The 22,708-nt window shown below is 57.9% G+C and overlaps 3 protein-coding genes across 6 annotated transcripts; all 3 read left to right on the top strand.

Annotated features, from left to right (window-relative positions):
- The first annotated feature begins 239 nt into the window (after nucleotides 1–239).
- On the top strand, nucleotides 240–3,333 carry LOC127615023 (sphingosine-1-phosphate phosphatase 1-like). 2 transcript variants are annotated; one of them, XM_052086525.1, is made up of 3 exons: nucleotides 249–1,195; nucleotides 1,800–1,889; nucleotides 2,070–3,188. In XM_052086525.1, the coding sequence occupies exons 1-3, from the start codon at nucleotides 713–715 to the stop codon at nucleotides 2,625–2,627; spliced, it is 1,131 nt and encodes a 376-aa protein (XP_051942485.1). In that variant the 5' UTR covers nucleotides 249–712; the 3' UTR covers nucleotides 2,628–3,188. The 2 variants fall into 2 exon arrangements, with proteins under 2 accessions (XP_051942486.1, XP_051942485.1); XM_052086526.1 differs by lacking the exon at nucleotides 1,800–1,889 and having other exon boundaries at nucleotides 240–1,195; nucleotides 2,070–3,333.
- Nucleotides 3,334–3,812: 479 nt separating this feature from the next.
- On the top strand, nucleotides 3,813–6,667 carry wdr89 (WD repeat domain 89). The gene is made up of 3 exons (XM_052086527.1): nucleotides 3,813–3,955; nucleotides 4,847–5,237; nucleotides 5,367–6,667. The coding sequence occupies exons 2-3, from the start codon at nucleotides 4,863–4,865 to the stop codon at nucleotides 6,072–6,074; spliced, it is 1,083 nt and encodes a 360-aa protein (XP_051942487.1). The 5' UTR covers nucleotides 3,813–3,955; nucleotides 4,847–4,862; the 3' UTR covers nucleotides 6,075–6,667.
- A 1,008-nt stretch (nucleotides 6,668–7,675) lies between these two features.
- Nucleotides 7,676–19,015, top strand: LOC127615019 (serine/threonine-protein phosphatase 2A 56 kDa regulatory subunit epsilon isoform). Of its 3 annotated transcripts, none has more exons than XM_052086518.1 (14): nucleotides 7,676–8,334; nucleotides 13,796–13,959; nucleotides 15,644–15,840; nucleotides 15,908–16,009; nucleotides 16,092–16,184; nucleotides 16,404–16,534; nucleotides 16,637–16,696; nucleotides 16,927–17,035; nucleotides 17,115–17,168; nucleotides 17,395–17,445; nucleotides 17,523–17,642; nucleotides 17,710–17,837; nucleotides 18,190–18,291; nucleotides 18,602–19,015. In XM_052086518.1, exons 1-14 carry the CDS (start codon nucleotides 8,306–8,308, stop codon nucleotides 18,699–18,701), a joined length of 1,440 nt encoding a protein of 479 aa, XP_051942478.1. In that variant the 5' UTR covers nucleotides 7,676–8,305; the 3' UTR covers nucleotides 18,702–19,015. The 3 variants fall into 3 exon arrangements, with proteins under 3 accessions (XP_051942478.1, XP_051942477.1, XP_051942476.1); XM_052086517.1 differs by lacking the exon at nucleotides 7,676–8,334 and adding an exon at nucleotides 11,751–11,938 and having other exon boundaries at nucleotides 13,799–13,959; XM_052086516.1 differs by lacking the exon at nucleotides 7,676–8,334 and adding an exon at nucleotides 11,751–11,938.
- Nucleotides 19,016–22,708: the final 3,693 nt, after the last annotated feature.

Below are 22,708 nucleotides of genomic sequence, written 5' to 3'. Positions count from 1 at the left end.
CTCACCTGCCGGTAGCCAACGACAATGGCGCCGTCGATCGCTACGGCTGGCACGGCAAACCGGCAAAAGTCATCCTCAATCGTATATCGTTTTTTTCGTAGCTGCGTACGGTGGGATCGATGAAGCGTGATGTGCGGCGTCGTACGAGTTTTTGTTGCTTCGTAAGGGGAATCCTAATCATTTGTAAGGGCGGCTACGAGCCGACGTGGACGGCAAAGGTGCCAAAACTACACGCACGTCTGAGCGTCGTAAGTCGATGCCCTTTTGACCTTTGGATTCTGCCGCCGGCCGCCGCCGCATTCGGACTTTGTCAGCGCTGGGCGGAGCCCGCGTTGCATTCACGGACATGGAGTAACTCGCTCCGAGCGTTTGTTCCGCAAAGTGCGGCCGTCGTGCGACCGGAGCGTCGTGTTTGTGTACGTGAGGCACCGCGGTGGCCTTTGTGCGGGCCTCCCATTTTGTGGGACGTTTTTCCTCGCCCGGGTGACCGAGCGAAGCGAGAGCTTCGTGTTTGACGGCGGTCCTGGAAGGCGTCCGAGAAAGGCGGAAGGAAGCGAGGGGGCGGGGCCTCGAGGCTCGCACTCGAGCGAGTTGATCCCAAAAATTTGCGACTTACGCGCTGGTCTCTTCCTTCCGAGACGGCGAAAGCGGACTTTTGGACTTTGCGAGTAGCGAGGCCGAGACTAGCCCGAGGCTCGCGTCTCCGCGCGACATGGGGAGCCGCGGCCGCCTGGCCGAGCTGTTCCGCTTCCTGCGGGACCCCCACCTGGTCGCCCGCTTCCAGCGCCTTTGCGGCGTGCGCGGAGGCTTCTCGGGCGCTTCTCGCAGGCCGCTGCGCCGCAACTCGCTGACGGACGACGCGGGCCAGGAGTTCGTGGCGGAGAACCGCTTCCTCTACTACTTGTTCACGCTGGGCGCGGAGCTGGGCAACGAGCCCTTCTACTTGAGCTTCTTCCCCTTCCTGCTGTGGAACGTGGACGCGCTGGTGAGCCGGCGGCTGATCATGGTGTGGGTGTGCGTCATGTACCTGGGCCAGTGCACCAAGGACGTGCTGCGCTGGTCGCGACCCGCCTCGCCGCCCGTCGTCAAGGTGGAGATGTTCTACGACTGCGAGTACGGCATGCCCTCCACGCACGCCATGTCCGGCACCGCCATCCCCTTCGCGCTCTTCTTCCTCACCCGCGGCCGCTGGCAGGTAACGAGCGACTCGCGACCTGAAGTCGAACTCGATGGCACACCGAACGGACGCAAAGTGCGAACTAACACAACTTACTCGCGCGCGTGACTTGGACTTTCATCTTCCGCTCAGCAAAATCCGCGGGCAAGATTTACGCGCCGGCTGACCCGCACGGGCGGCTTTGCGGGCGGCTCATCGGCACCCGCGGCCACGAAGCGGCACGAGAAGCTTCGGCTGTTGCTCGTTGAACATTTGAAGCGGCGCGGCGCACGTGACGCAAAAGCAGGTGACCGGGGGGCGTCACCCGCGCGAGGAGCCCCAAGACGCGGCACAAAGCCGAGCGACTGACTCGCGCAACGTGGAGCCCGCATACTCGCTCTTGGCGCGGGGGCCCGCTTGGACTCGACCGCGAGCAGCGGGATGACCTTTGGCCTTCGCGGGAGATGAGGCGCAAGGTGACGGCGCGTGCGCGTCAGACTTTGAGCTCCCTGACGCTTCCTCGCTCGACTTCGACCTCGACGTGTGTCCCGGCGTTTCCGCGCGCGTGGCGTGGCTTGGCGTGCGCGTACACGTGTTTGACGTCGGCGAGTCACGCGGCGTTGTGTTGTGTTGTGTTTGGCAGTACTCGCTGAGTCTGGGCCTGGCGTTGGCCGTGTGCTGGTGTCTGCTGGTGTGCGTCAGCCGCATCTACATGGGCATGCACTCGCTTCTGGTAAGAAGACGCACGCACGCATTACACGCGAGGCACGGCCGCATCGCCGCAAACGGAGCCGACATTCCGCATCCGATGATGGCCCACAATCGGGCCGGCGGGAGAAAAGTGGCGCGGCGCTGCGCAGCGCGGCGCGGCGCGGCGCGTCCCTCCTGACGCGTTTGACGCTGCTGTGGGCAGGACGTGATGGCGGGCGTGCTGTACAGCGCGCTGATCCTGCTCTTCCTGCTGCCGGCCTTAGACGCCGTGGACGAGTTTGTGCTGACGGGCGCCTACGCGCCGGCGGCGGCGGCGGCCTTGCCGGCCGGCCTGGGCCTGCTGTCCTTCGCGCTGGACGGCTGGAGCACGTCGCGCGCCGACACGGCGCAGATCCTGGGCTCGGGCGCCGGCGTGGCGCTGGGCTCGCGCGTCAACCGGCTGCTGGGCCTGCTGCCCGACCCGCCGCCCGAGCGCCTGCCGCTGGCGCCGCCCCCGCTGGCGGCCGCCGGCCCGGCGGCGGCGGCGGCGGCCCTCCGCTGGGGGGCCGGCGTGCTGGTGCTGGTGGCCACGCGGGCGCTGATGAAGGCGCTGGTGGCGCCGGCGCTGCGCCGCGTCTGGGCCGTGCCCGAGCGCGAGGTGCGGCGCGCCCGCCGCGGCGCCCGGCTGGAGCTGCCCTACCGCTACGTGGTCTACGCCGCCGTGGGCTTCAACGTGCTCTTCCTGGCCCCGCTGCTCTTCCGCTTCCTGCGCCTCTCCTGACGTCCGCCGGCCCGGCCCGCCTTCCTTCAGATGCGCTTCCGTTGCGCGCCTGCGGGGGGGCTCCCGCCTTCCCTTTGCATGTGAGCCGGAAACGGACACAAGTCACCTTGTCTGTTGTTTGTTTGGATGGATGGCCGAGGGGGGGGGGGGACTCACCACTGAGCCGCCTCTTTACTTTTTCCTGTGAAGGACCACCCGTGAGATGGCACATAATCGGTGATTTCTTGCGGTTCATCGCGTAAGCAAATGAAAAGTTCCACGCTTCCGTCTCGGTTGGCAACCACCTTGATGGATGTTTTCCAAAGTCGCTTGAGAAGTTGGCAAAACGTCTTCTTTCGAAAGAGCGCCTCGCTCATCACTCTGCCTTCGCGCAGCGCGACAGAAATGGCTGGCGCCGGACTGAAATCGGACAATTTGGAAACAAAGATCACAAATATTTGTGGATTCATTTGATCACTTTTGTGGTTGCAAATTGGATTCATTGTTAACGGCGACGTGAGAGTTGCCCGTCGCATGTCAAGCGGAAATAAAAATGTCCTCGGACGTGGCGCAAGGAAGAGTCTGGTTCCCAACGTGTCATTCTGCCGTCTTGCCGCGCGCTTACTCGAGGCTGACAAAGAGGCACTTGAAGGCAGGCCGTCTCACAGGCTGGTTGTGACGCGCCAAATCCCCATCGAGCCGGTTCAGCTCTCGTCTTGGCCGTGCGCGTGCACGCTGTGGACGGAAAAAGAGACGGAAAAGAGACAGTACGTGACAACTACATCAAATTCAAAACACAAGACGGTAATTGCAAATGTTGCTTTCAGCACCTTTTTATTTTGACCTTTTTTCCACTTTTGTTGAAAATGTACCCTGGCTTCTCTTTCTTTTTTACTGGATGAATGAATTTGTATCTTTCAGCAGTTTCGCTTTGCTCTGACCGATCCAATCAGAGGACGGAATGACGTCATCGAGCGCCAGCGAATTTGAAATGTGATCGCTTCCAGCAACGCTGAGGCTGAAATCCCCCAAATGAAGACGCGCGTTTGAAATCGAAGCGTACAGGCGCTGGATGAAATCGCGCGGAACGCCTCCGGATTTTTCGTTTCATTCTCCAAGCTATTTACGAACAAACGCGGCACTGAAATCACCTCACCTCTGATTTTTGACGCTGTTTCTCATGCGGAACCTTTGTACGTTCGTGTTTCCCTTACTTCCGATTAATGAGAAACACCGTCGCCCTCCGTGCGCATTTTACGCCTTGAAAAACACCTCTTGGTTGGTTTGTGCTGGAGCTCTCGTCGTCGGTGTTTCTTCTTCTTCTTCTTACGAGTGCAAGAGACCACAAGGTGGGTTGGAGTTTGTGCGGGCGAGAAACAATCTGCGTTTGTCGAAGGGGTCGACGAGGCGAACCGATGAACGACTGGGCACGAGTGTGTCGTTTTGTTCGGCCTCAAGTTGAACTCCAAAAATAAAACGTTAAGTGCCGAAGCGAACGAACCCTGACCTCTGAACTCTTAAACCCGAGTCACTCGAATACGTAATTCGGTTGTTTTTTTTCTGTTGTCATTTCCCCCGCCGCAGTGTTTGATCTTTGAATTTCGATACGTGTTGTTGATGCATAAAATTTCCTTTTCCGCATTTTCCTTAAAATTGAACAAATTGAAGACTTTTCTATACTGCACTTCTAATTTGTAGCTCCTGATTGTAAAACGGCCACAAGAGGGCAGTCGATACTAGTACAGGAATCTGCCTGTAGTGTACTAGTATCGACTATCAGGAAGTAGAAATGAGAAGAATCGAAAATGGCTCATGCTTTTATGCCATTTTAAGGGAAAATGCCATGCTCTTGTGAACACATCTGTCATACATTTTGAGGGGATTTTTTCTTTAGTGGTATCGGTAGTACTCAAGAGTTCAATACTTGCTCTGGTATCGAACTACCCGATTTTTTTTTTTTTGGTACTTTCTTCCATGTTCAGTTGTCAAAAGACAACCAAACTTTAGTTTCCGTTGTTGAATATGAAACAAATCTGTGAATGTTTCATCCATTGTTGAAAAAAAATCATATATTTGTTGTCTTTTTTGTTTTCATTTGTGGATCTTTGTTGACAATTTGTTTGAGTTTGTGTGCATTATTGCCCGTCGTTCTTCCTTTGTGGGCTGCCTTCCTTTGATTCGGCCGACAAGAGACCAATCCATTGTGAACCCGGCCTCAGCTTTCAAGTCTTGCCTTTCAGGAGCCACGAGACCAGCATGAAGAAGTTTGCGGGCTGCCCGGCGCCATGCGGCGGCGTTCCCGGCGAGCCCATCTACGTCCTGGACGTGGCGCTGCACCCGGCCGGCGACGCCTTGGCCGCGTCGTGTTCCGACCTGGCGCTGCGGCTCCGCGACCGGGTCACGCTGCGTCCGGTGGGCGAGTATCGCGGGCACAGCGGCCGCATGTGCGGGGTGACCTTCGCTCGCGCGCGGCCCAACCTCCTCTACTCGGCATCCGAGGACGGGACGGTCCGGGCGTGGGACGTCCGTCGCCCCGGCGCCGCGGCCCAGCTGTTCCGTGCCGACCCGACGCACAGCTTCTGCAGCTTCGACCTGAGCTGCGACGACTCGCTGCTCTGCGCCGGGACTTCGGTCGGTATACGGTCCGACAGTCCCGCGTACCAATGAGTGCCAATGCAGTTTTTGCAAAATGCCTTGGCTGCGTTGCGGGTTGATTTTTCTCCCGGTCTCTTGTGTTTCCGGCCCGCCGACGCGGCTCAGATGAATGACGAAGAGAGTCTGTTGGTGTTCTGGGACAGCAGGAAGCCAGGCGCGGCCCCGCTGGGCGCCTACTCCGAGTCGCACAGTGACGACATCACGCAGGTGCGCTTCCACCCGCGTGACAAAGACCGTCTGGCGTCGGGCTCCACCGACGGACTGGTCAACGTGTTTGACCTGCGCCGCGGCACAGAGGAGGAGGCGCTGCTCTGCACCTGCAACGGCGACTCGTCGGTGGCGTCCGTGTGCTGGGCGGCGGCCGACGGCAGCCGCCTCCTGTGCGTCGGCCATGACGAGGGGCTGCGGCTGTGGGACCTGCGCCGGCTGGACACCGAGCGACCGCTCGCCGTCTTCAGTTGCCCGGACGTGCGCGGCCTGGAGCCGATGCCGGGCGGCCGGGGTTTGGATTACCTGGTGGGCGGAGCCTGGCTGGAGGCGGCGGGCAAGCTGCTGGTGGTGGGCGGGGACAAAGCCGCCGACGTCCAGCTGATGGAGTGCGACGGCGATGGGCTGCGTCTCCTGGCCGTCCTCCGCGGGGGACACGCCGCCACCGTCAGGTGCTTCGTGTGGGACGAGGCCCGCGAGGCGCTGGTCACCGGCGGGGAGGATGCGCAGCTGTTGCTGTGGAAACCGGGGCGGGAGGAGGACAACGATAATTCGCCTGGCTTAGAGCTCAAATGGAAGCCACGTGAAAAAGTACAAATCCACTAATGGGCCACCATCGCAAGATAAATGTACTTCGGTTACTTTTTAAATGCTATTTTAACTTGCGAGTACTCGATCAAACTTTTAAAACGTTTCAACTGTGGAGAAAATTGGGCACGTTCACACGGTGACGCATAACTGGCTGATATTTTTTTCCACGCAGTGAGTAGAAGTGGCCTGAGGATTGACCTGTGAGGAACTCCGCATGGCACTTGCCTTCGATCACGTTGACTTTGTGTCATTTTCTCATTTCGATGTGGTCAGGAATCCCCGAGTGGGCTTTTCTGATTCTTTCCACCTTTCTGACCGGAAAAATACTTTGGTTGTCATTGAAGACTCTTTCTTGGCCATCCATGTGAATGCTTTTTGGCCCGCTGTCCACGGTCATTGGCTGGCAACCGGTCCAGGGTGTACCCTGTCTCGCGCTTAAAGGTCTGCTGGAATAAACTTGCGCTCCCCCAAGACCGGAATGAGAGCAATGCTACACAGAAAAGGAAGCTTCAACTCAAAATTCAGACTCGACTGAACTTTTGAAGTTTTGAAAGCCGTTGACAAACGGAACGAGTCAGACTCAACAAAATAAAATGTTTGAATTTGAACCGAGTGGATCTTTTTCAAATGCATCTCCACATGTCTCAATGCCCATCTCGGCTCATTGGTCTGGAACTCGTATCAGTGGCTCTTGGCAGCGGATTAAAAATATGACTCGCATGAACAGCGAGCATTCCATTGGTCTGATTAAAATGAACAATAAGTTCTGGTGATGAATGGAGAGGTGTTAACATGCTCGAGTGCGTCTGGTCGTGGTTCGGCAACAAGTGTCCTGACCGTGCAGCAACGCGATCGCAATACGTCTTTTGTCAAGCAGCACCCTGGCAGCCAGCCTTTTGCCCAGACGGACAGGAGGATGAATAGTGTTCCTAATGAAGTGACCAGCGAGTGATGCTTTCCCTTCATAACCACCCAGTGAGAACGCCCGCGGCCGTGGCACACCTGCAGAATCGAGTTCGCCAGCGGGAATGATGCACGCCAAAGCATTGCAGCAAGTACGATTACATACAATGTGGGTTACTGACGCGATCGTTTAATCGGGCGGCTAACGCTAGCAGCTCTGAGGCTCGAGAAGGACGGCGGCTGGGCGAGGGCACGGGGCAGGGCCGCCGCGGACAGGTTTGTCCTCATTCCGGAGCGACAAATGTCGAGCGAAAAGGAACCGTCCTTTCCGTTTGCGTCAAAATGCTTTTCCGTCTTCATTGCTGCTGGTTTCTCCGCCGGATTGAGACGTCACAACCTGACCACGCCTTCGTGTGACCGACGTACGACGAAATCCAACCGGAATCTGCGCAATCGCCCGTCGCAACCATTTTTTAAAATTCCAAAATGTAGAAGATAAAATAGTAGTAAATAATAAGCAATTGTAGTCATCAATACAAATACAAAAAAAAGAACAGTCAGTCAACCAGTGAGTGCAGCCCGGCTGAGCCAATGACGTCACAGACCGGCCCCGCCCCTCAATCTGACTGACGCGCTTTTCGTCCAATCACAATGGCGGTTGTCGCCCGGCGTGACCAATGGGCGCGGCGGGAGCTGCCGAGCACGTTCGTGTGCTTGTGTGGTGTGAGCGGTGGTGTTGACAATAGGTGCGGAGCAATAGCAGGCTGGCAGGCAGGCAGGCAGGCAGGCAGGCAACCAGGATTGCGACTCCAGAGAAGAAGAACACCCGCAGCCGGACGTGAGCGTCAACAGCAGGAGCGGGAGTTGGAATAACCCCACCACGACCATAATCATCGTCGGCAGCGGAGGGACGAGGAATGTAAAAGCAATATTCTTCATGGCACTTTGAGGGGGCTATTCGCTCGGAAGGAGAACCGCCGTCGCAGGCCGACAAGCTGCCTCATTCCTCTTCCACCGCTCGGGAAAGGCTGCTCGCATCGAGCTGGAGGTAGCCCCGCAATTTAGCCGCCCCCCCCACCCGCTAGATTCCCAAACATAGGATAACTCCTCGTCGCCGTCTCCGTTGCGAAGCGCAGAGGATCAAGGTAAAGTACCTCCCCTCCTCCTCCTCCCCCTCCACACCACTACCACCACCTTCGCCCCCCAGTGGAGCTAACGGCGGCTTGTCAGGACTCGGGACGGCGCGTCCAGCCTGGGCTTGAGTCGCCCCCCACCCCCACACCCTCCGTCAGTGTGTCAGCTATCGCTAGCAGCTTAGCTCCGCTTCGGTTTTTACGTCTGGGATGATGGGTGACCGTCCGAACCCGCCCAGGTAAAGTGTTTCGGCTCCGCAGAACCTCAATGACTTGATTTGTATTTCATGTGTTGGTCCGTATTTTCATGTTGTTGTCGTTTTCTTGCCCGGGGAACGCGGCGTGCTAGCTTGATGACGGCTGGCTAGCTAGCCAGCTAAGCACCCAACTGCTCAGATTCGCTTAGTCTAGCTGCCAGAAAGCAGCCGAATTTCAACTCGGATGACATTGGCCGTCACTGTTAGTGGTCAAAGCTTCCCGGCGCCACGGGGAGGTCTTGTCCGCGCGTGGAAAGCGACTCGCTCGTGGCCGACGGAGGCCCGGTCTGTCAAGCGGCTAAACGGGAGGCTAACCGTGCTCAGTGGCTAAGGGCTAGCTGTCAAATTTGGAGGGTTGGAGCATCGGCAGGCCCGATAGGGGCCGGAAAGAGCCGAAAAGAACGCGGCTGCAATCCGCTCATCCATGTGGAAAACTCGACAACAACAATTCCGGATTTTGGAGCAGGAAACGTGCAAGCGTGTACTGTACAACGTCCTTCGTCTACACTTTTCACTCTGGAACCCTTTGTTTCAGTTGCAAGGGACGTCATTGACACATTTTGTTCTTGTCGAAGCAAATGGTTGCAAGTTGAGCGCTCGGCCTGGCACGCAGCTCGAGTATTACTAGTCAAAGTAAACCGATCGAAGATTGCAGCCAGGGGACGTTGGGAATATGTCTTCTGGCAGTCAGGCCTGGCACACACACAGGGAAGAGATAGCAATCTTCCAAGAAAACTGTTTACCCCTTACAGAGCCCACACGTGACGGGATAAAAGTCAGCCATGCACGCAACCGTTTTGGGCGCACGGTGCGTGTAGAGCGCCGCAAATCATGTCAATACAATAATGGTGTTCACCGGCCGTCCCAAAGCAGACGTCGCGAGGCCAAAATCTCATGTCATCCCTCAAAAGCCAAGAGCAGAACACACTTCCAGAACACGCGCCCGCCACCGAAAGACTCTGTAAAAGATGTGAAAATGCACCAATTTCATGCCGCCGTTTTGATGCGGTCGATTTAGTTTTGCGGGGTGCGGGGAGGCTTGAATCGGGGTTTCATAATCTTCCTCCCGCTCGTTCCTGCCGACTGCTATCAGGCTATTGAATATGAATAGACAGACCTGAAAACCCGGACTCTCCCCCACTCGCCCATTTTTAGTACGCTTATATGTTATATTTATTTCGATACGTTTTGTACTTCTCCTTTTCATAAGTTTGGCGCTATAAATGGGGTATTTCTCCTTTGTGAGACAAATAAAGGTTTTCTCATCTTATGATTGGTAGAAGTAGAAGGAGTTCTGTACTCGCTTGACAAAGTGTGTCAGACAACTGCGCTTATGGATTTGAAGAATGAGAAGTTTTGTCAGAGGCCTCCGAGTATCGCAACTCACGTACTTACTCTTTTGAGAATTTCAGTCGCGGTGAGAGGACGCGGCTTGGACGTGCCGAGGTGCTTCACGCATCGCAGCTACAGATGGAACGCGGCGCTTACGTCGACACTCGAAGTGCACAGGGAAGAGCGCGGCTCGGCGACTGAGTGCGTCCCACAAATAGCTAAAAAGTTTGAACGGGAAGATCTTTTTTTAAACCTAAACGGATAATCGCTTCATAAGGCCTTCGTACCGCTAGCAAACTCGGCCTACGATGCCGATATTGTGACGCGTGTGTCCGGCCGATAGCTGTCCATCAACGACGATTGGCACCCTGAGATTTGACATCATTTTCGGTACATTTTGAAGGAAGCGGTCCTCCGATATTTTAGTGATGACATTTTGATCAAGCCGGATAGCCAAAATCTATCTGAAAACTGCCACCTGGATCCGTGTTGTAAACGGTTAGCTTACCGGGTCACGCCCTAACCGCAGAGTCGGCAAGTTGTACCGTCCTCATTCTGAGTCACAAACTTCCCCTCTGTCGTGCGGTGTTCCACAGGGCTCGGTTGCGGGGCATCTGCAGTTCTCGCTGAATCTGTTCCCTTTGGTTTCCGTCTTAAGGAACGCTTTCTCATGAAGGCCACTTTTGTCCGGTCTCGAGGAAATCAAGACCAGGATGGCATTGATGGCGAGCATCGATTCTTTGAGCAAATGGAAAAATACGTTGTGGCGACAGGCCTGCCGCTGAGGCAGTCTGCATACGACAGCAGCGGCCTACCGTGGCTCCAAGGGGCTATTTCCCGTGTGCGCGCGGGCACACCCCTATCACGTGTGGCGCAGCGTCAAAGTTTGCGCTTGACTTTTGGAGCGTTGGCAGAGGAGCAGCCTGGCGACGCGAGTTGAACATTCAAAGTCTCTGCGCTCTTTGCCGTTTATGACTAACTGCTGCCCGCTTATCAGTGCAGTGGGCGTGCGTCGCGGGCGCCCATGTCGACATTCAGTCCCCGCTCTATGATTTTTCAAATGTTCCAGTCGAGGTGGGCCTAAAAATGGCTGGCACGGACGGAGTGAGTTAAGATGCAAAGAAGGCGGGGGTCACCATTTTTCAGTGAGCGGAAAAATCTGCAAATTTGAAACCAGGGCGTTTTGCTGTTCTTCAAACTTGCCCTACGTGTACTGGCTCTCCAATTGTCGGTCAAAACAGGCCGTTGTGCTCCAAATGTCCGCTTCGGAACTGCACCGCGGTGCTTTTGCGCTTCGATTAAAACCCCCCCAAAATTCACTCACTGCCGAATATGACTGTGTCGGAAAACGGGGCATTGGCGACATCGTCGCCAGTGTTTGTCAATCAAATACATCGAGTCGAATGACATCGCCTCCCGTCGGAAATAATGGAAAGTGAAAATGCGTTCGGTGGTCCGACCGTCGTGAAAACCTCCATTCGCTCGTCCAAATGTGCATTTGTGGGGATAAAGAAGTCAAGCGCGCTCACTCGTCAACGGTCACGCAGTCGGTCGGGGCCTTTGACTCAAATGTCACAAAATGTCCACAATGAAGTGCAAATGTCCCTTTCGTCCAAACGTTGAAGGTCCTAAAATAAGTTTACTTCTTTTTGGCCGCGTTGTCATTTGCAAAACCAGGTGAAAACCAGGCTGTTTTTTAGAAAAAATTGAAAACGATTTTCAACTGGTTTGTTGATTTAAAAAAAAAAGCAAGAAATTCAACTATAATGGGGAAAAATGCATTCTGGGATGGAAGTTAGTGATCCCCCCCCTGCTTGCCCCCAGGTTGTTCGGTTCTTCCAATCAGCGTTAGCTGCAGCCGTCGTTTGAATTTGTGCGTGCAGCCGTCGACTTCCCGTTGGAGCGGCCCTCGCTCTTCCTCGCTCTTGCGCTCTCCTTCCTTTCTGTCCTTCCTCGCTCTCTTTCCGTACACGGACGAGCCTCCTCCCCTCCCTTCCTCTCCCGGCGTAATCCCTCCCCGGCCCCTCCTCCTCCTCCCCCCCTCCCGCCGGCAGCGAGCTTGCGCGGATGTCGTCAGTCAGGCTGCTTATGTAAGAGGCCGAGGAGGCGAAGGCTCCCGCCCGCATCGTCCCGCGCCGGTCCTCTCCGTCTAGCTCTTCTTTCTTCTGCCGTGTCGCGCTTGTCCATTTGGGCGGGGAGACAGCGAGGGACGGATGGTCGTACACGGGGAGGGCGCCGCCCCTCCGCCGCCCAGGTGAGGCTGGGCCCCGGCGGACGACGCGGTGGCCTTGAGCGGGACGATCGGGGAGGGACCCGTTTGTGCGCGCCGGCCGACGGACGAGCCCCCGGGGTGTTTTGGAACGGGTGGCAAAATGGCCGCCGCCGCCGTCACCATTGTCGTCGCTGCCGCCGCCACATCATTGGCAGTCTTTGATGAGTCAGCATCTTGTTTGTATCGATGAGGGCCACTTTGTTTTTCCCGAGCGTCAGACGAGGGCGGGCGGGAAAGGAGAACGGCGCGTGGCGGCCCGCCGTTACCGCGGCGACGCGCATCGCGCGCCGATTAGCGGCGCTTGGGGCGGCCGCTATGTTTGGATCTTTGATTGGGAAGACGTCAGCCGGGCGCCTCGCCAGCTAATCCCAGATTGAAGGCGATGTCACACGCGCCGTCCTCCTCGGCAACGCCGCCTGACTTGAGCCAAACGCGCCGATCCGGGGACCCCGTTTGCGGGGGCTACCATCCGGACCGCCCCCGACGTAGGTGACTTTTTCCGAGAGAATTATCCTCCCTAGGCGTGCGTTGCGCATTCCCGCTCCGCGTTTTGACCTCATTCGGTGCACGGGAAGCCGACAGCCGTTTTGTCAACATTTGGACTCGAATGGTCTCAAACCTCGGACAGACCGTCCCGACCATTCTCTCGAGAGAGGCGTAGAAGGCGGGCTCGAGCTTCACCCGGAGACCCTTGTGCCGGAGGCGCCGACGATGCCGCTCGGCTCTTTCCGTTGGAGAAAAACACGGCGATGGCTCGCGCTATGCCGTTCAGCTTGTCTCCTTTTCCTTCCTGTGAACGCGTCAACCCCCCCCCAAAAATTTTTAAAAAACGAGTGGACTTGTAACTCATCAAAAGAAGTTCGAGGTCAAACCCCCCCCCCCCCCCACCCACCCGCGATTGGCAACACAACACGAAGCTATCGTATACGAGACGATCAACGACGCGACAAGACGCAAGACGAGAAACTGCCGGGTGAGGCTGCCATGATGCGCGGCCAATCGGCTGACGGGATAAATCCGCCGGTGCTCTGATTGGTCGAGGTCGCGCCCGCAACTGCCGGGGCGGGGCGCCTCGTACAAGTGACTTACAATTCAAAACGTGCTGATCGATGGAGCGCTTTCACAACAGCTGCAGCTGGATCAAGTCAAATCCTAAACGCACCACAGAACAGACTTGATCTCTTTTGGTGCTTTCTTGTTGCAGATGTGCTACCTGCACTCTGTTCGCAGCGACGGCCGTTTGAAAGTGCTCTAGAAATACCCTTGAGTCGAGTTGAGCATTCCTTGAACTGAGCCCCGGTGCTGTTGTCGTCTCGAATGGGCTCCCACCAAGCTCACCAATCACAGCCGCTCTGCTCGTTGTGACCTTCTTCGTTCTTGAAGGCGTCGCTGTCGTTTGCGAGTGCGCGAATGAGGGAGAGCGCACCATTTGCTCGCGTGAATGCAAAGCTTCTCAGCAATGGCGTCTTCACGGGCAGTTGCGAAGCAGAACGACGTTCCGTCTGCCACCTTTGCCGTTTGCTTCCCGACATGGGACCTCGCAACGGGCCGGGTGCGGCCGACCCGTTTGAAGTCGGCACGTCTTGGCGCCCGTTGACCTCCGGTGAGGTTCCGGTCCCTTTTGAAGCTCCTGGCGCCCCGTGGGCCTTGCTCGTGGACTTCCTGGAGAGCTTTCACGGTTGCGACCGTCGGGCCGTGGTGTCGGATGACTCGGCGGTTTGGGTTTGAGGCGCGACAAGAGGATGCGTGCTCGTGTCGTGTCGTGTTGTGTTGCGGCGTTTGTGTGCGCGCGTGGCCTCCGCGCATGCCGGTGACGCGTGCGGCCCTTGTTTCCCCCAGCAGGGCTATGTCCTCGGCAGCCACCGCGCCTCCATCCGTGGACAAAGTGGACGGATTTTCCCGCAAGTCTGTCAGGAAGGCCAAGCAGAAGCGCTCGCAGAGCTCGTCCCAGTTCCGCTCTCAGGGCAAACCCATCGAGCTCACGCCGTTGCCGCTGCTCAAAGGTAAGCCGCCGCCGCCGCCCCCGCACGTATGCGGCTTGCTGGGCCATCTCCTCGCACCGCTGCAAGCTTAGGGATGCAATAAGAATTTTTTTGCCCCCTTTTTTTCAAGTTCTTTTCAAATTGACAAAGGTGACGAGTTGCATTGCCTGTAAAAATGAGGATTTGCTTGGCCGAACAGCAGCCCAATAGAAATGACCTTCTCATCATTTGATAGCGATACATCATGCCGATACGTGCGTAATAGACGGGATGCGATTAGCGTGACAAAGAGCCGTAAGCGGGCGGGCTCCACAAATGGCCGTTTGGCCGATTATTTGAAGCGCTCCGATCGGGCTGCCCGATCTCGTCGCGTTCACAATCTTCCCAAAAGTCCGTCGCTGCAAATGGATTCGGAAGTTGCAGCCAACGTCCCCGAAACGAGTCCCGGGTGCACTTTTGGCGTTGCTGGAACTCAAATGAAAAAGCAGAGCTAACGACAAGGGTGCAATTGACCCCGCCTGGCCGGGAGCTCGGCGGCCGACTCCCCCTGCCCGCCCCCGAAAACTCTCATCTCGGAATTGCACTCCGTCGAGACGTTGCGGAGCGTCGTCCCCTCGCTTTCCCTTTGCCGGCAGCTCCGCGGTGGAAGGACGACGGCGCCCGTTTGAGGCGGCCTTGCGTCCGAGCTTCCCGGTCATTGGGTTCAAACGGAGGCCCTCAAAAATAGCCCCGGCGAGACGCCCGCCCCGTTTGACCGCCGGAGCCCACCACCCGCCCCGGGAGAAACCCGAGCCGCGGGGTGTCGCTTTACGTTTTCCCGGCGACGACGCTTGCTCCAAACAAGGCGCGGCGAGGCGCGCCGCCAAACGCGTCGGCCGCGCTCACCCGCGCGTTTCCTCTCCGCCGCCGGTGCCGGCGGTGCCGGCGGAGGAGCGACGGCGTCGGGGGCTGGAGGTGGCTGTCGGGGCAAGTTAAAGTTAGCCCGTCGCTCGTAAACCTTCAAACGGCACCGAGACGCTTCCTCGCTCGCGGCTGCCGTCTCAACGGGAGAGAGAACAGTTTGTTTTTTTTTTTTGTTTTTTTTTTGGTGCTCCGGGAGAAGAGGCGCCCCCGCAAGTCCGACGTCCATCCGGCAAGGCTCTTTGGCAAATTCTTGAAAGCGCGGCGCTCACTCCTTCCCAAACTATGGAAATCCATCGAAGGATTTCGCTCGACTCGATTGGCCGGCGGCACGGTCTCCGTGGCAACCGGGGGTGGGGGGTCGGGGCATGGGTCCCGTCGACGCGTCCTCAAGCCCCGGCGGCGCCCGACGCTGCGCTTGGAGCGCCCGACGGCCCTTTGTTGACATTTAGCGTTTCTCACCAACCCCCCCCGACCGCTCCGCTTTTTGAAAAGGAGAAGGAAAAGGTCAGGCTTTATCCCGGGCTGCAACGCGCAATTCTTTTGATCGTCGTCTGTGATTTTTCCTTTCTTCTGACTTTTACCCGCGCGTTAGCTGGCGTGATGAGACGAGTAAGCGTTGGCTTTTCTGTCGGCGTATATCGGGCGAGTTGAGCGATGAAGATGCGCCCCCCCCGTTTCCGTATGGCGACGAGCCCGCGGTTAGTGTGCGCCGAGTGGGTTTGTGAGCGACGAGCGAGGACGGCAGAAACGGCGAGGGGACCACGAAGTGCTTTGCTTGATGGGCGGCTTTGTGGGCGCGCAGACGTGCCGGCCCCGGAGCAGCCGGAGCTGTTCCTGAAGAAGCTGCAGCAGTGCTGCACCGTCTTCGACTTCATGGACACGCTGTCGGACCTGAAAATGAAGGAGTACAAGCGCTCCACGCTCAACGAGCTGGTGGACTACGTCACCGTCAGCCGCGGCTACCTGACGGAGCAGGCCTACCCCGAAGTGGTCAAGATGGTGAGTGCGCCGCCGACCCCCCATCCGCGCCTCGGGGGGCCTCACGCCTTTCCCCGTTGGGCTTCAGGTGTCTCACAACATTTTTCGGACCCTCCCGCCGAGCGACAGCAACGAGTTTGACCCCGAAGAGGACGAGCCCACGCTGGAGGCGTCCTGGCCTCACTTACAGGTGAGCGCTCACGGGGGGGGGGGAAGCCGCCGTTTGTCTCCCGCTGACGGCCGTCGGCCTTGTCCTTGCTCCTTGTCCTCAGTTGGTGTACGAGTTCTTCATTCGCTTCTTGGAAAGTCAGGAGTTCCAGCCCAGCATTGCCAAAAAGTACATAGACCAGAAGTTTGTCCTGCAGGTGCGCCCGCACACCTTCACACCCTCACGCATCCTCGCCTACTTTTTCGTGACCACAACGGGAGAAGCCAGAATTCCCGATGCCTTTGTCGAGCGTTGTCACGCCCATGACAGTTGCAGAAATTGCAAAAAGAACGCCCGCCGTTGCTTTCTGCGCAGAAAAGCTTGCTCGGAGGCTGACTTGCCGTGCCGGCCTAATGTTTGCCTTTGCCCCCCCCAGCTCCTGGAGCTGTTTGACAGCGAGGACCCTCGGGAGCGAGACTACCTGAAGACGGTTCTGCATAGAATCTACGGCAAATTCCTGGGACTGAGGGCTTTTATACGAAAACAGATCAATAATATTTTTCTACGGTCAGCGCCGGCTTTTGTGTGTCGCACTCGATGACTTTCAGCCGTGAAATGTTGTCGGCGTTTGAAGCCCGCCCTTTTTCTTTTCTGTCCCCCCCACCGCAGTTTTGTTTATGAGACGGAGCACTTCAACGGGGTGGCGGAATTGCTGGAGATCCTGGGCAGGTACGTGGACGCAGAGAAGCTCAGCTCCGCTTTTGGACCGCTTTTTCGAGTCGGGCAAGAGCGGCTTTGTCGGACTTTGTGCTGTCGGCTTGCCTTTTCGCAAAAGGGGGGGGGGGGCCTTGAAGGCCGTCTTTCTCCGCTGTGCCTCGTGTTGACGCGTCTTCAACGGGCCACCATCATCAGCCAAATTAACGGCGCTTTGTTTTGTGCTTGTGTGTGTGTGCGCGCAGTATAATCAATGGTTTCGCCCTGCCGCTGAAGGCGGAGCATAAACAGTTCCTGGTCAAAGTGTTGATCCCGCTCCACACGGTCCGCAGCCTGTCGCTCTTCCACGCGCAGGTGAGCGCCCGCCCCCGCGGCCGGCCGCCCTCGTCTTCCGACTCGCGACTCCAGCGCTCGTCTCCTTTCTTTTGTGCAGTTGGCGTATTGCATTGTACAGTTCCTGGAGAAAGACCCCACCTTAACGGAACCGGTGAGTACGCCGCCTCCCGTCGACCTCTCGGCCAATTGACACGCATCCGAATCGGCTTTACAAAGTCACATCGGAGGTTTGCAAACCTTTAGCCACATTTGAATCGCCGGATTGTCGACGTCAGCCATGTTGAGCGCGCCGGCGCCTCCCTTGCGCACTCGTGCCCCCCCGCCTCCGCGAGACTTGAGGAAGGTGAACCGACCCTGACGGAATTGTGTTTGTTCAGGTCATCCGAGGATTACTCAAGTTCTGGCCCAAAACTTGCAGTCAAAAAGAGGTGAGCCGCACGCTTCTTCTCTCGCTCGTTGTGGTCGCCGCCGCCGCTTGAGGCCTTTGCCCCCCCCCCGGCGCCAGGTGATGTTTCTGGGCGAGCTGGAGGAGATCCTGGACGTGATCGAGCCCACCCAGTTCGTCAAGATCCAGGAGCCGCTCTTCAAACAGATTTCCAGATGCGTGTCCAGCCCGCACTTCCAGGTACGCCGCCGCCGGGGACGCGGACGACGGCGCGCTCGGGAGTTGTGACGGCGCCGCTCTTGCGCAGGTGGCCGAGCGGGCGCTCTACTACTGGAACAACGAGTACATCATGAGCCTGATTGAGGAGAACTCCAGCGTCATCCTGCCCATCATGTTCGCCAGCCTCTACCGCATCTCCAAAGAGCACTGGAACCCGTGAGCCAAGCGCACGCTCCTCTTTTCTCCCTCGCTCGCTAACTCGTCGGAAACGCTAACGACCGGAAGGCCGCGTCCTCCTCGGTCGCCGAGTTCGCAGTCGCCGGGCAAACGGGGGCAAGGCCGCCGAGCCTTTTTCTGCCCGAGGCCGGCCGAGGCCGGGGGGCTGGCAAATTCCGGTCCCGGAGCGCCGCTCGCCCGCATCTTTCGGAGCTCTCCCTCCGCAACCGATTTGAAAGAGCAGCTCTGCAGAAGTTGCCCCCCCCCACCCCACGATGGCTTAGCGATTGTTGCGTTTGCACCGCGAGCATCTGGAGACTCCCGCCGTTGACCGCCGTGTGGTGTTCCTCAGGGCTATCGTGGCGCTGGTGTACAACGTGCTGAAAGCCTTCATGGAGATGAACAGTACTTTGTTCGACGAACTCACCGCCACGTACAAGTCGGACCGCCAGCGGTAAGAAACCTTCTCCTTGAAAGTCCCCGCCTGGGATTCGGGTGGGCGGGAAGCCGTCGCTTTTCTCATCTGTTTTATGGATCGGTCGTCCAAAGCTACGAAAGCCATGGCGTCAAAGGGAGCCGTGACGGCTTCCTTTGACGCCATACAAAGTGACGCTTTGGAGGCGCGTCTGCGTTTTCACGCCGGCCGGCCTCCCTCCCTCCCTCCGCAGAAATTGAAGCGAGAAGGACGCGCAAAGCGTGCGACGAGACGTCGCATTTGCCCGCTCGGAAGCCGAGCGCTGACGTTGCACTTTGTTGTGCCGCAGGGAGAAGAAGAAGGAGAAGGAGCGCGAGGAGCTGTGGAAGAAGCTGGAGGACTTGGAGCTGAAGCGAGGCCTACGGAGCGACGGCGTCATCCCCACTTAACGCTCCTCGCGACGCCCTCACATCGGCCCTAAACGCCCCCTAAGATTCGACCCCTCCCCCACCCCGGTAAAGTCCGGCCGGCGGCGTCCGCGCTTTGGATGGGGAACGCCGCCGCTGGTCTCTTAAATTGTTTTTCTTTTTCTTATGTTTTTTTTTTTCCTTGTGTTCGTGCGATTACTTTCCAATAGATTCATCATCACGTCTGTTTTCATGCTTTCAACACTGTAAATATTTTTTTTTCTTTTTCCCTTCAACTGATATTATTACAAACGGACGGGAAAAAAAAACGAAACAATAACAATAAAAAAAAAAGATGAAAGAAAAAGAAAATGACTGGCGTGGGGCGGCACTTGAAACAAAGCCAAATATTTGGACCTTTGTTGCGTTTGGCGCACTTTGCGACGTCCTCGGCCGGACCTCGCTCGGCTTCTACTCCTTCAACTTCTTTGACGGCTTCTTCTGAGAAAAGGGCCCGTCCGTGCCCTTGTAGAAGAACGGGGCCCTTGTAGAAAATTATTGCGAGCCTCCCGTTTCTCCACTTGCACACGGGCCTCCCCTGCGGCACTTCAATTGGGCGCCACATGATGAGTTTGGGGATGCCAAGTGCGCTACCCGTTTGGTCCACCCGAGGGCGCCCGCAACTCACGCCGGGACGTGGAGCTGTTTGATTCCTCTCTCTCTCTCTCTCTTTGGACTTCTTCATCTCGCCGTCTCCGTTTTTCTGCGTGCCTTCGGTTGGCTCGAGTCGGCCTCTTGATGTCGCCAGAGAGCCTAGCGGGAGGTCAGGCGCTCGCTCGCTCGCTCCTCCCCCCCGCCCTCCCTCTCTTATTGATTATGCGCGCGTCGCACGAACTTGGACGCCGGGAAGGCTCCCGAGCAGCGAGAAGGACCGCGAGCGGAGGACGCCAGCGTGGCCGGCGGCAAACGAGGTCTGGTGGCGCCGCAGAACACTTTACTGGAGAAGGTCCGGCGGTGAGTCCGCGTCTCCCTTTCACACGCCGAATGTCGAATTCAAAGTTGTTGGCGCCAGGAAAGACGGTCCGCTTGTCGTTTTTTTGTTCACGACAATTGTGAGTGATTTTCGTGCTCGCGCAGTCCGCACGAGGCTGACGTGACATTCACAATCAAATATAAGAGCGTAAAATGTTGTTCTTCCAGGCTTATATTGTGCACGGTACCGTTTGGACACGGCGGACTGCCGCCTCTTTATTTCTTTTTTGGGGGTGTCCGGCCGGACGCCGTCTTCCCGGCGGACGCGGTGCTCAACTTCCACACCACCTTGGCGGGGCCCGGCGGCCAGGTGCTCTCCGACCCCCGGCTCATCGGCGCCAACGACCCGAAGACCTGGTTCGTCATCGAGCCGCTCTCCCGCCTGCCCTCCGACATCATCAACGCCTTGGAAAAGGTCGAGCAGGCGCCCGGTCCGGCTCTCCCTTTGGCCACCCGTACGGCGAAGCCACGCGGCGCCGTAGGGAGCCAAAAGTCCACGCCGCGCATCTCAAATGGGCTCTTCCCCTCTGAAATGAACGTCAGCGGCAGCACTTCTCCCATCCCCTGCGTGCGGCCGCTCGGCCAGCAGGGGGCACCGCTCCCTTGAGCCTACGCCGGGGCACGTTCGGCTTGCGGTACCTTTGCCGTCGTTGCCGCTCGGTGGATGACGATGAAGCGGGTGGCCGGCGGGCTACTTTATCCGCCTGCGGCGCCTTCAACGATCTCGCTTGCTTGGCAGGTTGTCAAATCGCAACTGTCGATTGTCTTTGTGCCTCACTGGCATTTTGGCCATCGCGTTAGCCTTGAGCTCGTGGGCCCCTCTTAAGACCCGCTCGTTGCGACGACACCCCGCGCGATTCTCTGGCTTTTCGGTTCCGTTTGCAAGTGAGCTTCCACCGGGAGGGAGTGGCACTCGGTAGCTCGTCGCCGCCTTGAAAGAATTTTAAACATAGGTCAGCCGCGCCCGTCCGTCTTTGTCGGATCAACCGCGCGAGACGCCGCAACACTAGCCCGAGAAGCGGCAGAAGAAAAGGCTCCGTCCTGTCCGAGCCTGCGTTTACTGCTCGCTAACCCGAATAGTGTCCGGTTCGCAGGCCGCGGACAGCGGGCACGGGCTCTGAGAGGCCAAAGTCGGGGCGAGTTCATTTCAAGATTTGAAAACAAATCGGAGGATCTGTTCAATGAGCCAGAGCAGGAGTGACGCGCTCCCTCCTACGAGCTCCAGTTAGGAGGTGGGCAGCAGCATTTTGGACCAACTGGAGACGCTTGATGGAGGATCGCTCGCCAGACTCCAAAGTCAAATCTGTTCCGGTCTGCGTGTGGTTGCGGGGAGGGCGTCCCGTGGTCACGCCGCAATCTTTTTAGCTGCTTGGCACCGCAGCCTTTGCCAAAACGCCTGCCAAGTGCGCGCGTGCCGACGAGAGGCGTGACGTGAACTAGCGAGATTCTTCTTGGGCTTTTTTTGGTTTGTTTTTTTTCCTTCTGACATTTCAGCCCTGCTCTACGCGGTTATTTAAAAATGGCAACAACGCCCACACAGACACGTGCACTGGCATGGCTCGAAAACAACTCAAAGGTGATGTAACATTCTCTCCGGGAGAGAGCGGTCGCCCCCCCCCCCCACCCCCAGGGTGCGTGCGTGTGCGTGGGAAGCCGCATCAGCGACCACGAGGCGATCGACGAGGCCGGCAACGGCATCGGGACGGACAGTTGGCCGTACCGGCCGGCCCCGAGCGCCGGCTCGCCGTACCGCGACAACGCCAGCGGCTCGGGTGCCTGCATGCGTGTCGAATGTGGCTTCCGTTGCGGACTTCCGCCATGACGACCGCGTTGTGGAAAGACGGGCCGCGCCGACGTTGCGCTCGACTTGTCCGTCCGGAGGAGTTCGCCGGCGTCTGTCGTGATTGGCTTTGGGGACCAGCAGGTGGCGCTGCAGGGCTCCCCTTGCAGCTGCACACGTGTTGCCGACGAGCTCATTAGTGCTTTCAAAGGACTCGCAGCCCCCGCGCTCATTGTTGCTCTCGGCCACTGTCGTGTTTTGCTTCTTGAGAGTTTTTCGTTGCGTTTCTGCCATGGTTTTGGTTTGTTATTTGGGATTCCTTCTGTTTTCTCAAGACACTTCACTTGACACTTCAAGTACACCCCGCTCCTCCCTCCTGCCTGCTTTTTGGGCTCCAACGCCACCTCGCAAACGGGACGCCGTCGGACCTGCGGCGCTCTCGAGGCAAGGCGCGGTGAGTATGGGAGCGCTTTTCCTTGGGCGGGGCGTCGCGCGGTCGCCGCTGGACATCGGCCTACCGGCCGTCGCCGATCCGAGGAGGTGGGGCGGGGGCCCAGAAAAAAGCGCGCGTGAGGAAGGAGCGGTGCCAAGTTGACAAATTGTATTCGGACACAGAGAAAACCAAATCCTCAACCCAAAGAGCAAACCAAAACCACGAGTGAAGCAAAAAGTTAAGAGTAACAGAAGCACGACAGAACAGACGATGACCGGCAGTCGTTTTCATACGGACAAGTCACGACGCAATGAGCAACAGGTGCGCAGCTGCAGGCGCAGTGCCACCCGATGGCCGCAAACGCAACCACGACGCCGGCGGGCGCCGTTTTGCTCGGCGAGGTCGACCGGAGGCACACTTGGCGCCGCCGTTTGAAGCAAAGAAGCCCCCCCGACCCGACGCCCACCCCCCGCCGCGCGGCGTATGCCATCACCTCACTGCAGGCCAACGGTAGGATGAATCGGGGCTTTGGTTTGGCACGTTTGCGCTCATCTCTTTCTGACGTTCGACTGTGCCACTTCCCGTTGGTCTTTTCAAGCGGGTGTCGAGTGCGTGCGTGCGCAAGCGCGTCTATATTAAGCAACGGCCGAAGTTCGGTGGGGGCTTCTCCCTTGTCTCTCCCGGTTGGTCTGCGGCCGCACCTCAGAGCTCGTAAGTTTACGTCCGAGCGCAAGCTTCCCCGGCCGCCGTCCTCGACTCGTCGTCTGGCCCGAGACATTTTCCGCGTGTCGCTTCTTTCCGCTG

This window comes from Hippocampus zosterae, chromosome 14 (assembly GCF_025434085.1).
Source record: "Hippocampus zosterae strain Florida chromosome 14, ASM2543408v3, whole genome shotgun sequence".
Taxonomy (NCBI): domain Eukaryota; kingdom Metazoa; phylum Chordata; class Actinopteri; order Syngnathiformes; family Syngnathidae; genus Hippocampus; species Hippocampus zosterae.
The sequence above is the reverse complement of the archived record's forward strand: the minus strand, read 5'-3'. Positions and strand labels throughout refer to the sequence as shown.

Coding starts and splice junctions, on each gene's coding strand:
- wdr89 (XM_052086527.1), top strand. CDS start 4,863: ATGAAGAAGTTTGCGGGCTGCCCGGCGCCATGCGGCGGCGTTCCCGGC. Junction 5,238..5,366: donor TGCTCTGCGCCGGGACTTCG/GTCGGTATACGG, acceptor GACGCGGCTCAG/ATGAATGACGAAGAGAGTCT.
- LOC127615023 (XM_052086525.1), top strand. CDS start 713: ATGGGGAGCCGCGGCCGCCTGGCCGAGCTGTTCCGCTTCCTGCGGGAC. Junction 1,196..1,799: donor TCACCCGCGGCCGCTGGCAG/GTAACGAGCGAC, acceptor TGTGTTTGGCAG/TACTCGCTGAGTCTGGGCCT. Junction 1,890..2,069: donor TGGGCATGCACTCGCTTCTG/GTAAGAAGACGC, acceptor TGCTGTGGGCAG/GACGTGATGGCGGGCGTGCT.
- LOC127615019 (XM_052086516.1), top strand. CDS start 11,898: ATGGTCGTACACGGGGAGGGCGCCGCCCCTCCGCCGCCCAG. Junction 13,960..15,643: donor GCCGTTGCCGCTGCTCAAAG/GTAAGCCGCCGC, acceptor GTGGGCGCGCAG/ACGTGCCGGCCCCGGAGCAG. Junction 17,036..17,114: donor TGTCGCTCTTCCACGCGCAG/GTGAGCGCCCGC, acceptor TCTTTTGTGCAG/TTGGCGTATTGCATTGTACA.